Source organism: Geotrypetes seraphini, chromosome 14, assembly GCF_902459505.1.
Source record: "Geotrypetes seraphini chromosome 14, aGeoSer1.1, whole genome shotgun sequence".
Taxonomy (NCBI): Eukaryota; Metazoa; Chordata; class Amphibia; order Gymnophiona; family Dermophiidae; genus Geotrypetes; species Geotrypetes seraphini.
In genome coordinates, this window is record NC_047097.1 from 14067417 (window position 1) to 14083501 (window position 16085).

At 45.1% G+C, this 16085-nt stretch overlaps 1 protein-coding gene across 4 annotated transcripts in view; it reads right to left on the reverse strand.

The window, feature by feature from the left end:
* Window positions 1-16085, reverse strand: part of PIGB (phosphatidylinositol glycan anchor biosynthesis class B) — a 50866-nt gene that overhangs the window by 20921 nt on the left and 13860 nt on the right. For all 4 annotated transcript variants that reach the window (XM_033919742.1, XM_033919741.1, XM_033919743.1 and 1 more), the window contains 2 exons: window positions 7966-8106; window positions 7208-7259 (listed from right to left, as the gene is read on the reverse strand). In XM_033919742.1, the coding sequence (XP_033775633.1) occupies window positions 7208-7259; window positions 7966-8106 (193 nt within the window). The remainder of the gene's footprint in view (window positions 1-7207; window positions 7260-7965; window positions 8107-16085) is intronic.

Consider the following 16085-nt stretch of genomic DNA (forward strand, 5'->3'; position numbering starts at 1 on the left):
CTCCCCCTGTCCCTCTTCCTTGTTCTCCCAGTCCAGTAGCACCTCTTCCCTGCTCCCCCTGTTCCCTGCTCTCCCTGTCCCTCTTCCTTGCTCCCACGGTCCAGCTCCCCCTGTCCCTCTTCCCTGCTCCCCTGGTCCAGCAGCATCTCTTCCCTCCTCCCCCTGTCCCTCTTCCCTGCTCCCCCATGTTCTGTTCCCCCTGTCCCTCTTCCTTGCTCCCCCTGTCCCTCTTCCCTGCTTCCCCAGTCCAGCAGTACCACTTACCTGCTCCCCCAGGTTCTGCTCCCCCTGTCCCTCTTCCTTGCTCCCCCGGTCCAGCAGCATCTCTTCCCTGCTCCCCCTGTCCAGCAGCACCTCTTCCCTGCTCCCAATGTCCCTCTTCCTTGCTCCCCCGGTCCAGCAGCACCCCTTACCTGCTCCCCCGGTCCATCAGCACCTCTTCCCTCCTCCCCCTGCTCCCCCGGTCCAGCAGCACCTCTTCCCTTATCCCCCTGTCCCTCTTCCCTGCTCCCCCGGTCCAGCAGCACCTCTTCCCTGCTCCCCCAGGTTCTGCTCCCCCTGTCCCTCTTCCTTGCTCCCCCAGTCCAGCAGCACCTCTTCCCTGCTCTCTCTGTCTAGCAGCACCTCTTCCCTGCACCCCCTGTCCAGCAGCACATACCTATTCCTTGCTCCCACTGTCCCTCTTCCTTGCTCCCCCGGTCCAGCAGCACCCCTTACCTGCTCCCCCAGGTTCTGCTCCCCCTGTCCCTCTTCCTTGCTCCCCTGGTCCAGCAGCACCTCTTGCCTGCTCCCCCAGGTTCTGTTCCCCCTGTCCCTCTTCCTTGCTCCCCCGTTCCAGCAGCACCCCTTTTCCCTGCTCCCCCTGTCCCTCTTCCCTGCTCCCCCGGTTCAGCAGCACCCCTTACTTGCTCCCCCCCGGTCCAGTAGCACCTCTTCCCTGCTCCCCCGGTCCAGCAGCACCTCTTCCCTGCTCCCCCAGGTTCTGCTCCCCCTGTCCCTCTTCCTTGCTCCCCCAGTCCAGCAGCACCTCTTCCCTGCTCTCTCTGTCTAGCAGCACCTCTTCCCTGCACCCCCTGTCCAGCAGCACATACCTATTCCTTGCTCCCACTGTCCCTCTTCCTTGCTCCCCCGGTCCAGCAGCACCCCTTACCTGCTCCCCCAGGTTCTGCTCCCCCTGTCCCTCTTCCTTGCTCCCCTGGTCCAGCAGCACCTCTTGCCTGCTCCCCCAGGTTCTGTTCCCCCTGTCCCTCTTCCTTGCTCCCCCGTTCCAGCAGCACCCCTTTTCCCTGCTCCCCCTGTCCCTCTTCCCTGCTCCCCCGGTTCAGCAGCACCCCTTACTTGCTCCCCCCCGGTCCAGTAGCACCTCTTCCCTGCTCCCCCGGTCCAGCATGGTTGTTTGCAGCCTGGTGAGGATCGCGGCCGGCTTTTGCGAACCTCACAGGCCGCTCTACATCTCGATAGCACGTTCCCTCTGACGCAATCGCGTATGTCAGAGGAAATGTGCTATCGAGGTGCTGTGTGGCCTGTGAAGTTCGCAACAGCTGACCGCCATCCTCACCAGACTCCTTTGAAGGCGTCGGCAGTGGTTGGTGAGTGAGGGCGGGAGGGGGGAAGCTCCGGAGTGTTCCCTGCCGCCGTGTTCTATAACAGAATTCAGCCAGGGAACAGAAAACAGGGTTTTATTATTATTGATTTCTTAACTGCCTATATTTCAGACACTCCCGATATGGATAGGGTGATCTGTTTTGGATAGTTTGCAACAGAAACTTTCTGATTTTAATTGAGTTCATAGGTGACCTAAAGCGGGGAGGCAGATATTCTTTTGAGTACAAGAGAGGGGGATATGGCTGTTCCCAATCTGGTTAAATATCAAGCAGCTCAGATGAGGGTGATTCTTGAATGGCAGGATTATGAGTGCAAAAAATGGGTGGCGATGAAGCAATCTTTGATGGGCCACATTCCCCTAATGTATAGATCCTGGCTTCCTCGAGCCAGCATAAAAATGCAGTCCACAATCAGTAGAAACTACACTGTGGTATTGGAAGGGAGTTAAAGTGTTTCTTTTAGAGGGATGCCGGTACTTGAAATTTAATCCTGAATTTATCTCGAGTAGGGGAGAAGGGGTGTTTGCTTCTTAGGTGGTAAAGGGGCTAGTGCACTGGTCTCAAACTCAAACCCTTTGCGGGGTCACATTTTGGATTTGTAGGTACTTGGAGGGCCGCAGAAAAAATAGTTATTGTCTTATTAAAGAAATGACAATTTTGCATGAGGTAAAACTCTTTATAGTTTATAAAACTTTCCTTTAACAGTTAAAAGGAAAGATGTATAAACTATAAAGAGTTTTACCTTATGTAAAATTGTCATTTCTTTAATAAGACATTAACTATTTTTTTCTGTGGCCCTCCAAGTACTCTATTTTTTTTCTGCAGCCCTCACATTTAAAGTTTAATATCTTTTCTTTCTCAAAACTGACACATTTCAATTAGTATATTGAAAATAAAATCATTTTCCTTACCTTTGTTGGCTGGTGACTTTAGTTTTCTGTGCTTTTAACTATGTTTCCAAGGTCTTCTTGTCCTTTGACTGTTTTTCTCTCAGTCTTCACTTTCTGCTTTGCATCCATCTTTGGCATTAACTTAATATTCAATTTTTCTGCTTTCTTTTCAAAATCTACATTTCCATGTCTTCCCTTCCCTTCCTATCTCTCTCTTCTTCCGTCCTATTTCCATGGTCTGACATCTTTCTTTCCTTTCTCTCCCTCCCTCCTTCCTTTCCCCTGGTCTGGCATCTGTCTCCTTCCCTCCCCCCATGTCCTGGCATCTCTCCCTCCCCCTCCATGGTCTGGTATCTCCTTTCCTTCCCTCCCTCCCATGAACTTGGCACCTCTTGTTCCTCTCCTCTCCCTTGTCTTCCTTCTCCTTCCTTCCCTCTCTTTCCCCAATTGGGTGCAGCAGCAACAGAAGCAGCATTTCCCTTCCCCCTTTCCTGTGCAGCAGAGGCATTTCTCTTCCCCCTTCCCTTCCTTGCTGAGCAGCAGCGTGTCTGGCCGGCTCAGTCGATCGTTCCGTTCAAAGACGCGGGTGGCGGCTCCTCGCGAGATCCGTGCCTGCGTCTGAAGCCTCTCTGATGTTGTGACGTCAGAGAGGCTTCCGATGCAGGAGTGGATAGCACAAGGAGCCGCCACCCGCGGCTTTGAACGGAACGATCGACTGAGCCGGCCAGACATGCTGCTGCTCAGCAAGGAAGGGAAGGGGGAAGAGAAATGCTGATGTGAATGGCGCCAGGAGCCGCCACCGGCTGCACCTTTGACTGGAAAAATCAACTGCAGCAAGGGAGCAGTTGATTATCACGTCCAGACCGCAAAATAGCACCTGGAGAGCTGCATGCGGCCCGCAGGTCGTGTGTTTGAGACCGCTGGGTTAGTGTGACATTGATACTGGGCAGATTTGATCATTTCCAGAGCTCCAAGCCAAATATGGATTAGCTTCTTAGAATATATTTCCCTATTTACAAGTTAAATGTTATCTATTATCCTCTAGGTTACTTTGAGATACATTTGGGGGGAAAACTGCATTTGAAAAATTATTAAGTTCTCGTCTACAGAAAGGGGCAATCTCAGCAATATATATCAATGGTTAAATACTAATTGGGGAAAGACCTTATAAATGAAACACTGGGAATAGGACCTGGGGCAGGGGGAAGACAGAAAAGAGTGGGAATTGATCTGGTGTATTGGCAAAATCGGGAATAGCAACACAGTTGGTGGAAAATGGGTGTAACGTGCTACTGTGCTGGTACTATACTCCTATGCATCTGGCTAAAATGAGTAGGAGAGAGACTGGGAATTGCTGGCAAGGATGTGGGGAACTGCAGTCTGGTGCAAGGCTTTTGGATCACAAATATTTGGGAAAAAGATGCCTGCCACTTGGGAAGTAGCGCTTTTACATAGGTATTGGACAGATTTGGAGGAGGGGGAACTGAGCTTCTGTCAAGTTTCAAGTTTATTTTTAACTTATTGAATCGCTTATTTAATTTGCTAAGCGATTTACAAATAAAAACAAAAGGTGTACACATAAGCTTATTTATAATAAAATACATGAGTTTGACATATTGACATACAAAGGGAAAAAGGGCAGAACTACAATTGTATTTAATAAAGCATAGAAGAAGACATAAATGGTGAGAACAGGAAGGGGGAATAAGATCTAAAAAAGAAGGTAATCTAAATCTAAAGGTAATCTAAAAAAGAAGATATAATTATAAATTAAAGGTTTTCCCACCCTGGAGATCCTAACCACCAGTTGGATAAACAGAGGGGGGGGAGTGGCTTAAGGAAGATGGCCGCGGGTGCTTGGAGCTAGACGCCACGGATGTTCCCGGACTGCTGTTACCTTTGTAATGGTGAAACGAAAGTCCAAACCTCGGGTTTTTCCCGACGAATCTTTGCCAGCAGCAACGGGCCAGATGGACGCCTTTCTTCAGCGAGGGACGCCAACACAGCCGGAAGCTTTCTCGGCTGGGAGAGACACGCTGGCTGAAGCGTTACAGCTCTCCCTCGAGGCAACATCTCTAACCCCGGAAGAGCGGAGTCCTCCGAGTCGCCCGGGGGCGTTTGACCGATTGATGGAAGAACAAAGTCCTCCAAGTCGTTTGGGGGCGTTTGATCAGTCGACGGTGGAGGAAATGCCCAGGGGTGTTTGCTCTCCAGACATGCTGAGATCGGGAGTCGGCTCAGCAGGAGGAGGGGTGAAGCCAAATCAACCATCTGTGCATTGGAAGGAGTTGGAACAGAAACTGCCTCAGGATTTCCTAACACTGACTTCATCGCCTGTTGAAGTTCCAGGTACTTTTTCATCAGAGGTTCTGGGTGCTGAACTGATACCAATGCAGAGACCCAAGGTCTTTAATATGGAGACAATTTGGGAAGCAATATCTAGTTTGCAAATCTCTCTGGGAACTCAAATGCAGCAACTTACCACACGCTACACCTCTGTTGTGTCTGAAAATTTGGAAATGAAAAATAGGATATCCAGCGTTGAAAATAAAGTGGATGGACATGAAACTAGAATAAAAACAGTGGAGTCCCAGGCTTCGGTCTGGGTAAGAGATAGTGGAAACCTTAATTTTAAGGTGGAAATGTTGGAAAATATGACCAGAAGAAGTAATCTTCGGATTATCAACTTTCCAAAATTACCACTTATCTCAGCGCAGGATACATTTAAAAAGTATTTGAAAGAAGTTTTGAAAGTTCCCAAAACCTCCTATCCGCCTCTCACTAAAATATATTATTTACCAACCAGAGCATCTGTTCAAAAACCAAACCAGCAGAATCTGTCTGCTGATAGTTTGGATTTGGATAAACAGAGAACTCTCTGCAACCTTTACAGATGTAGTCTCCCAAAAGACCAGGACAGCCCTGAAGGACTACTGACGTGATAAGGGGTTACTCTGCATCCCCTGAGTGTACCTCATATGAAAAGAGACAATAGAAAGGAGAACACAAGGAAGCAAGATACGGAGCAATAGGAAAGTTAATCAAAATGGCAACTTGTGTTGTTAGTTATACAGTATGTGTGTGTTATAAAGAATATTAACTGAATAATCCAGTTGGTAATAGTCACATATCCAGCTGATATTTGGCATTCTTCAGATTTCTTCTTACCTCTAGTTATCTATACATATATAACTTGTATTTTGGTACCAAAATAAGAGAAATGAAAATATTCTAAGATGGCCACCCAAAGGGGCGTTTTCAAAAGAACATCCAAGTCACAATTGGGACACTGAAGTCATAACCATCCATCTCACAGCCATTATTCAAACAGGAAAATAGTCCAAATTTTCTATTTGAAAACATGTAAGGACATTCGTGTGCTGAAAACATCCAAAATATTAACACCAAAAAAGTAGACACATAATTGTTTTATGTGCCATCATTTGTACAAAAATTCAGAGCAAAGGGGTAGCCTAGTTGTCAGTGCAGTGGAATTTCAAACGAGACCCAGGTACAAATCCTACCTTAATTCCTTTATATGTTGTTATGAGTCCTCTGGAACAGATAAAAACCTATTGCACCTAAAGATACACCACTACACTAGCCATCATGCTTGTAGGTGTCTTATAAATTCAGGTACAGCAGGTATTTTTTATGTTCCATGTAGGCTCACATATGTGTACAGAAATAAGAATTGAATAGGAGTTACACTTGGGTCCCCTGCTCAAAGTCCACTGCACTGACCACTAGGCTACTCCTTATACTTGCTTGCTGTTCCAGGAGGAATGCCCATAATACCTGAAATTGTCATAAAGCCCAATATGACACTATCGCTTCTTGGTGTGGGAGGGGGGCTCAGTCATAACCGAGAGCTGGAGGGGTCATGCCGTTATCCCTCCAGTGGTCAGCTGGATGTGACAAACAGATCTAGATAAAAATGTCCTTTTTTTGCCTTGAACATTTCTTCTCATCCATTATCGCTGAAAGATGTCCTAATTTTATGTCCACCCTAGTCCTACCCAAAATATGCCTTCAACACATCACATTACTATTTGGATGAACAGTGTAAGATAACTAAATTCTGTCTTATGAAAATTTGGATGTTTTCGGCAGATGAACTTTTTGGGGGGTCATTTTGAAATCCATCTGCTTTGTAAATGAGCCCCACAGTCTCTTTTATGTTTAATCTTACTCAATGGTATCAGAGTCAACTGATTCAGAACCTGGAATAGGTGCAGTTGGCTGCTTAAGATTTGCAAAGTTACGATAAGAGAAGCAAGATGGCCGCGGTGTAGTGAGGATGCCGATAACTTGTTCTCCTGCCAGAAATTTCTACTTGTGTTTACCGAGGTTTGGCTCGATGCCTAAAAGGAAGGGGGAGAGCGGCTGCCACAGCCCGGCAACCTGAACTCACCTCACGATGGCAGGGAACGATGGATGGCTTTCTTTAATAACATATAAAAAGTGGCAAAACTGCGGGCCTTCTCACTGCTGAAAAGCACAAGTGTGTCCTCAACTTATGCAAATCCATATCATTACCAAATGATACTAGAACATACGCTACTGTGAGCTCTTAGTACTTTTGCCCCCGCTTTTATATTCTTCAAAAGTCATTATTAAATGCAATTGTGCACATATTTTCATTTTTAATGCTAAGGACACCCCTACCCTTCTTAATTTGGTGGTGGTTATGAAGTCAGAAGTTAAACTTACCTTACCAAAATATACCCTGTCTATCATTGCAGAAATCCCCAGAGTGACAAGTCTGCAAAAGAACGACAAACCTTACCAAAGTATCAGCAACCATTAAATATTTATTTAGTGTATGATTATTTCTAACATATTAATTATTCCATTAACTAGACCCCAAAAAGTATAGCCGCGGGTAACAGCCACCATGTCATTCTCTAGTGTGGATCGTGTAATTGGCAAAAAAAGACAGAAGGAATAGAATCTGTTCAGAGTGCCAGAAACAACTCTTGTTGAGCAAACTGGAGGAACTGGGTAGGTCTTTACCAACATTTACTATGTTACATGGCATTCTTTCCACCATAGCAGTGCATCAGGAGCTGAAAAAGACTGCTGAAAAAGACCCAGCTTTGAAACAGAAGAAAAGTTTCTGTGGCACATTTTACAAAAAGAGATTATCATTCCACTGTTACAGATGGATTTTCACTGCCGTCCTACAGATAAGCTTGGCAGAATATTCTCTGTAGAAAGAACCTACCTAGACTTAGACAAAAATGTATCAGTGCTTGTGTCTTATTAGACAACTTCTAGCAAGACCTAGCTCTACTCAAGGCTATCATATCTTTAGTATTTTAAATACATTGTAGTACATACAATCATGCAATATATATGAAATACTGAACAGTGTTTTGGATTAAAGTGCTATACAACAAGAACCAGCTTCTATTTCCCAATCTTACACCAAGAATACTAGTCTAAAGCCGGTGATAATTTGTACCTACCCAATGGGCACACAGTACTGCAGGAGGAGATCCAACTTCTTCAGTTCATGCAAAAAATGGCAGACAAGCAAAGGGATCCACAGAATGACAGCCGTTGGTCGGATAACAAATGCAAGAGCTACCAAAGTTAAATATTTGCAGCTGAAAAGAAGAAATGGATTTAGGATTTGAATTTTAAATTTAATTACCTTTTCCAAATCTGAGTTCAAAGCGAGTTAGCATTCTAAAGCAACTTATGCTAAAGTTGTTAATAATTTAGGAACATAGCATAATAATTCAGATCAAAAGTCAATCTAGCTCATCATCCTGTTTCCCAGCAGTGGCCAATTCAGGTCATAAGTACCTGGTGGGACCACAAAGAGTAAATCTATTCCTCTTTACTTAAACCAGGGACAACCAAAGTCTTTTCCAAATTTAAACAGCTGTTAATGTCTTATGGACCTTTCCTTTAGGAGCTTGTCTAAACCCTTTTTCCTTTTCATCCTGCTAAACCAGTCCAGATAAGCGAGTTGAGTCCCTTCCTACCAACAGATGGCAGTACAGATACTAGTAAAAAGTCTGGTGCAGCCTGGAATTCTTGAGTACTTCTCAACTTCTGGCATATGGTGTAGCATAATGCCTAGTGCAGGCCTGACTCCCCTGGCCCAATCCACAGTCTGTGTCCCTTGTGGCCGAGTTTGGTGGCCTGGGTGCTCTTGGGGTTCAGGCCATCTTGGGGTTCAGGCCCTAGTCCAGTAGAGGTCAGGGGTGCCCTGCCCTATGCAACCTCAAACTTCAGCTCAAGGACCTTAGCTTGGTGGGGCTCCTGTGGCAGTCCCTATGGGGTCCCTGCTGGCAAATAGGTGTGTGGTACTCCATTTCCCCCCTACAGCAGCCAAAATAAATTATTCTAATTGGCTGCTATTTATTCCCCTATCTTGTCAGGAGTATAAAGGAAACTTAAGTTCACACACACTATTTTAGGGATATGAGCCAGGAGGCAGCAATAAGCCTGGCATGGATCCTGTAGAATGTTAGTGAGATCCCAACTCCTGGATGATGAGCTGGGCCATGTCCTGAGATTTGCCAACGGCCTGCAGGAGCTGAAGGTGCTGCTGCTGGCTACTTTTGCTCTATTTGTGATGGGCAGAACCTGTCCTTAGACCTGGGAATGTCAGGAGAGTTGTTGGGATGGGAGGGGGAAAAAAATCAAGGTGTACTGGATCCCTCTCCTGATCAGTCAGTACTAACCTTGGCCCTGTCGATTTTGATGGGAGTGGCAGACATTGTGCCACCACCTTCATACCAGGTGGCCTGTGCAGATGACAGGGAATGCCCCTGGTTAGGAGTGGGGAAACCCCTTCTGAAACAGGAAATACATGTTTCTTATTAAATACATTTAGTGCAGATTTACATGTGTAAATCCCAGCTTTCTAAAAAGCAACAGAGGGATCAATGGAAATCGCTCTGAGGATGTTACCAGTGGTGTGCCTAAAGGATCTGTTCTTAGGCCTGTTCTTTTTAACATTTTTATAAACGATATTGCTGAAGGGCTGTCGGGTAAGATTTGCCTCTGCAGATGATACCAAAATGTGCAATACACCTAGGATGGTGTGGAATAACATGAAGAAAGACCTAGTGAAGCTTGAAGAATGGTCTGAAATTTGGCTGCAAAAACCCGAGGGAACGGTACAGTTTAGGGGGTGACACGACAGAAGTGTGGAACTTGGGTGTGATTGTATGTGATGATCTTAAGGTGGCCAAAAAGGTTGAAAAGGTGACAGCGAAAGCTAGAAGGATGCTAGGTTGCATAGGGAGAAGTATGGCCAGCAGGAAAAAGGAGGTATTGATGTCCCTGTTTAAGACTTTGGTGAGACCTCATTTAGAATATTGGGTACAATTCTGGAGGCTGCACCTTTAAAAAGATATAAAAAGGATGGAGTCGGTCCAGAGGAAGGCTACTAAAATGGTCATAAGACGTATGGGGACAGACTTAAAGATCTCAATCTGTATACTTTGGAGGAAAGGCAGAGGAGATATGATAGACACGTTTAAATACCTACGTGATGTAAATACACATGGGTCGAGTCTTTCATTTGAAAGGAAGCTCTGGAATGAGAGGGATGAAGTTAAGAGGTGATAGGATCAGGAGTAATTTAAGGAAATACTTTTTTTTACAGAAAGGGTGGTAGATGCATGGAATAGTCGCCTGGAAGAGGTGGTGTCTGAATTCAAGAAAGCCTGGGATAGGTACATGGGATCTCTTAGAGAAAGGAAGAGATAATGGTTACTGCAAATGGCCTTTATCTGCCATCATGTTTCTATGTAAATGCCAGCAATTGTCATAGCGCTAAAATGTCATTTCGCGCAATTGTCTTGCGCTGAGTTGTCTTGGTGCAATTGTCCGCACGCATTTGACTTGTCACCTCTAAAATAAGGGCCTATATCCTCCAATGCACTTGTATCTATTAACCCCTTCAAAACATATTGGTAAGGTAAGGCTTCCCTTTTCTAAATCCATGTTGGCTCTGTCCTGTTTATCTATCTATCCAGGCAGTAATGTTGCCCTTCAAAATAGCTTCTCTGGCACCAATATCTGGTTCACTGTCTGTAGTTTCCCAGATTACCCCAGAGCCCTTTTTAAAAATTGGTTTTACATCTGCCACCCTCTAAAATGAAACTGCAGATTTATTAGCCACCCTTATCTTCTCATTCAAATTGGAGCTGAGGATTCGAGTTCTTATAGTACTTTAGGGTGTATGCTATCTGGTCCCTGCGTTTTATAACTTTATTACATCTTCCTGGTTCACCATGCTCAGTTCCTCTGGATCAACACCCAGTGGCGTAGTGAGGGGGGTGATCCGCCCCAAGCGCGGTCTTCTTTGGGGTGCAAGCACCCTTCCCCCTGCCGCATGTGTGCACCCCTTCCCTGTTACATTTTTACTTTGGTAACAGCGAAGAACTTGCTGCCCGCGCCAGCTTCAGATCTCTCTCTGATGTCACTTCCGGGAGGAAGTGACATCAGAGAGAGCTCCAAAGCAGATGTGGGCAGCAAGTTCTTCACTGCTTGTGCTGAAGTTAAAAAGGGACGTAGATGGGTGTGCAAGACGGGGGAGGGAGGCGGGAGAGGGGCGCCACCGCCCCTGGCGCCAGTCACCCTTGCTACGCCAGTCAACACCCTCAAAGAATGTTTCTATCTCAGTCCACAAATATTTTCTTCTATAAAGATGAAAACGAAGAATCCATTTAGCCTCTTGTTATGGCCTTATCGTCCCCAAACACTCCATTTATCCTTTTGATCATCTATTTGCCCAATCAAATCCTTCATATACATCTTGCTTTGAATATCCAAAAAATGTTAGAGATTTTTCCTCTCTGGCAAGCTTTCCAAATTATCTTTTGGCCTGCCTTATTGAAAGTTTATGCTTAACTTGCCAATGCTCATACTCTTCCCTATTTTATTCATAGACCTCTGCTTTCTTGTTTTTAAAAGACATGCTTGTTCATTTAATAGTTACCAAAAACACATACAGAAATCTCTGTTTCATAAGACAATAATACATTTATTAAAAAGGAGAAATGTCTGTGTTGTAAGGATTCTGTTTAAAGCCTTCCAAAAATTCTCCATGCATGAATTTCTATGTTTAAAAAAAAAAAAAAAAAGTTGTAATGGAAAAGTCTTTATAACTTCTAGTGCAATAAGTGTGTCATTCTGGGGATTGGGATTTGTATGCCGCCTTTTTGTAGTTTTACAACCACACAAGTAGTTTACATACAGGTGCTTCAAACTAGGAAAAAATTTGTCCCCGGCACCACCATCTCTCTCATCGCCCCATTCCCGTCACCATTGTCCCGCCCCATCCCATCCATACAAGCTTCAGTACTACAATATTTAGCTTATTCCTTCCTAATAAATCAAAGTTCTGGCTGCTGAACTAGAGAAAGATGTTCAACTGGCAGGGCTTTGTTTATAAATTTTTATCAACACAACTAATATACTACTTTATCCTAAAGCAAAAAAAAGAAAATAAATATAATTTTTTTCTACCTTTGTGGTCTGGTTTCCTCATCTTCTCATTGAATTCCTTTCATCCACTGTCTGTCTTTTCTCTGCGTCTTCCATTTGCTCTGTTACTGTGCCTCTCCCTTCACCCCACCCAATTGATCTGGCACCCATCTTCTTCTCTCCACTCCCCCCCCCCAATAGTCTGGCATCTCTGTCTTCTTCCTTTCCAGCATCTTTTCCCCACTCTCTGTTCCCCATTTCCCATCAGCGTCTTCTCCCCACTCTCTGTTCCCCATTTCCCTTCAGCGTCTTCTCCCCACTCTGTCTTCCACAATTCCCTTCAGCGTCTGTTCCTCTCCACCCACCTTCAGCATCTGTTCCATTCCTTTCCACCACCACCCTTCCCTCTCGCCACCCCCTTCAATGTCTGTTCCTTTATACCGCCCTTCCTCCCTCTTACCTTCGTGGCATGTTACAATGTAATTTGTGTAAGCCGCCGGAGCCTGTGAGCACGGTCCCAGTCCCGTCCCCACAAACCATCTCGCTTCTGTGTTCCTATTTTCCCCATTTCTAATATCTCCCCTCTGTATCTGGCATTGCCCCCCCCCCCCTGTGTCCATATACCATCCCAATCACTGTGGTGCAAGCTTTCCTCCAAGTAGGTCTCAGAGTGGCGTTGCTCATGGTCCAAGTGGCGGTCCTTTCATGCTTCAGAACCTGTGGACGCAAAGCTCCCCAGCTTCTCATTCTAAAGGAGGCACTAAGGCTCAAACCACCAGTAAAACAAACTGTTCCATCATGGAATTTTAACATGGTTTTGCAGGGCCTCAGTCAGGCTCCTTACCATCAAGACCATTTTCCTCATGGCTATTATGTCAGTGAAATGAGTCTTGGAGTTGTAGGCCCTGTCACGCAGGGAGCCTTTCCTCAAGATCACGGAGGCAGGAGTTTCCTTGCGCATGGTCTCATCCTTTTTGCCGAAGATCGTTTCAGCATTTCATTTCAAAGTCTCATAACCTCACACCTAGATTACTGCAATCTACTTCTACCTGGTCTCCCTCAGTGTCGCCTCTCCCCCTTGCAATCTGTGCAAAACTCTGCTGCACGACTCATCTTCTACCAACCTTGCTATGCTCATGTCACCCCTCTCCTTAAGTCACTTCACTGGCTCCCTATCTACCATTGCATACAGTTTAAGATCTTATTGCTGACCTAAATATCTCTCTTCACTTCTCTCTCCTTATACACATCCCAGAGAACGCTGTTTCTCAGATAAGCCGCTCTTAGCTGTACCCTTCTTCTCCACTACCAATTCCAGACTTCATCCTTTTCATCTAGCTGTCCCTTATGCCAGGAATAAATTACCCAAGTTTGTCCATCAATCCCCTTCCCATGTTTAAAAGCAGACTGAAAACCCATCTTTTTGATATAGCCTTCAATCTTTAACTCTACTCCTTTGCCCTTCAATCCAGCCAGCTGATTAACTGTTCCCCTTAACTGCATCCATGACATCCTGTTTGTCTGTCTTGGCTGTTTAGATTGTAAGCTCTTTCGAGCAGGGACTGTTTTCTTCTTTGTGACTCTGTGCAGCGCTGTGTGCGTCTGGTAGTGCAATAGAAATAATTAATAGTAATCAAGAGATAAGATTGCCAGCATTCCAACCCATATGGTCAAAAAAAAGAATCAAATTCTGAGAAAGCTGGATGTGAGGCGAGTCCTCCTACGTTATCTGGAGGTCACTAATGAGTTCCAACTATCGAACCATTTTTTTGTGCTCACCAGTCAGTTTAGATGCGGTAGACCGGCATCGAAGGATACCATCTCAAGATAGATACAGATGGCCATATCATTAGCATACAAGGGCTGTTCAAAAAGTATCAGACCTTTATTCATAAAAAATACTCGTATTCAGATACAGCAATCTTATATTAATCTCCTTCAAACTAGTCTTCTTGGGCTGCCACACACTTCTTCCAACGGTTCTGCCACTGTCGGAAGCAGCGCTGGAATGCCTCTTTTGAGATTGCTCGCAAATGGTCCGTTGCATTCTGCATGGTGTCTTCTCTTGACTGAAATCTGGTCCCATTCAGGGGCATTTTCAGCTTGGGGAAAAGCCAGAAGTCACACGGAGCCATGTTGGGAGAAAAGGGAGCCTGAGGAATCACAGGTGTGTTATGTTTGGCCAGGAAACTCCATATCAAATGTGAAGAATGGGCAGGTGCGTTATCATGATAGAGTTGCCAATTGCCCACAGGTCCAGCCGTTTGCGTCTCACAGACGTTACGAAGGCGACGCAGAACCTCTTGGTACTACCCCTTGGTGATGGTTGTGCCGTGTGGTGCGTACTCGTGATGAACCACGCCACTGGAGTCAAAGAAGCTTGGTTGGGTTGTACCCATAAACCCAGGACTCATCGCCAGTGATCACTGTGTTGAGGAAGTTGGGATCATTGTTCAGTCTCCAGCATGTCCTGTGCGATCTCCAAACGGAGTTGCTTCTGCTCGATAGTTAGCAGCTTTGGCACGAACTTCACTGAAATTCTCCTGAAGCCCAAATCCTAAGTAAGAATGGAATTAACGGATCCAATGCTGATGCTCGCCTCGTCTGCAAGTTTTCTGATCATGATTCGACAATCCTGCATCACCAGGGTCCTCACTTGGTCAATGACGATCTCATTTCTGGATGTTGAGGGCCTACCAGAACGTGCTTCACTCTTCATTGATGTGCAGCCATCTCTGAAGAGGTTGAACCACTCCTTTATCTGTGTGGTGCCCATTGCTTCGTCCCCGAAGGCCTGTTGAATCTTGCAGATCGTTTCCACTTGGGAATCGCCAAGCTTTACACAAAATTTAATGCAGTAGCGTTCAACTTTTTCTATCATTTTGTCAAAAATGAAAATCTGACAGCATTCACTTACACTTCCTCACTCATTGGTGGTCTGCCGGCGACTGACAGCTTCTGTAGGCAGGAAAAAATCCAAGCAATGTGCAGTAGGATCGCCTACATACCTCCCTAGCTTTATTTATTTAAGCAAGAAAAATTAAGGTCTAATACTTTTCAAACGGCCCTCATATATTGCTTATGGAAAGCAATCACCGGTCTACTTGAGAGCACATTCCATAAGAAGCGTGGCTTCTTTGTAGGTGGAAACTCAAGCAATTTTGCCTTGGGAGCTATGAAGGGCAGCGACCTGGTTGCCAGGGAATTTTGTAGGGCAGCGACCTGGTCCACTCTGAATACGTTCTCCAAGTTCTAAAGTAGACGTGGCAGCATTGGGAGTACACCATCTTTGGGTCCTCAGAGCTACGAGCAGGTGCAGAGGTCCCACCCTAGATTTCTGGGACTGCTTTTGAACGTCCCTACTGTCCAGAATGACACATCTGTTGCACTAGAAAAAGAGATTAGGTTCTTACCTTACTAATATATTTTCTAGTAGATAGGCGTATCATTCTGGAACCCTGCCCTGTCAGTTATTTACTCCAACTGCCTACTGTCTCAATCAGGAAGTTCGAGTCAAAACTGAGATGTTGATGCCAGTCAGTCAGTCCTTAAGGGTATGAATAATAATTGTTTTAACACATTTTGGGAATGTTTGAGCTTCATAAATGTTTCTAACTGGTATGGTTACTTTAATGTTTTGATTGTTCAATTAATATGTTTAACAAGTTTGTTTATTATACTTTTAAAGCAGAACAGATTTGTAGTTTGGGGAGTCTCCCTGTACCCCCTCCTTCTTGTGTATTCCTATATAGGACTATTGCCTGCTTTAAGAGTGCAGGAGAGTCCCCTGGAGGAGGAGGCGTTAAAAACCTGGAATGGATTTCTTCTGTACAGCTTGTGAGCATGGGGAAAATACCTTACTGTCCAGAACAACAAACCTATCTACTAAAAAAGATATTAGCAAGGTAAGAACCTAATCTCTTTATGTACTACCATGGCTAAGGATTGCAGATACCAAAAGGTTCTGAACTGACCCTAATACTGAAATCTTATTTTCAATATAGATTCAGAATTTTAAAAGTTTGAAATATTTTCAGGGTAAAAGATGAAACGACTTTGTACTCATGCCTTCAATTCTAACTCCCACTCAATGTAAAATCACCTACTGATCTTTCGTCATTCTCTCTGCAAGAAA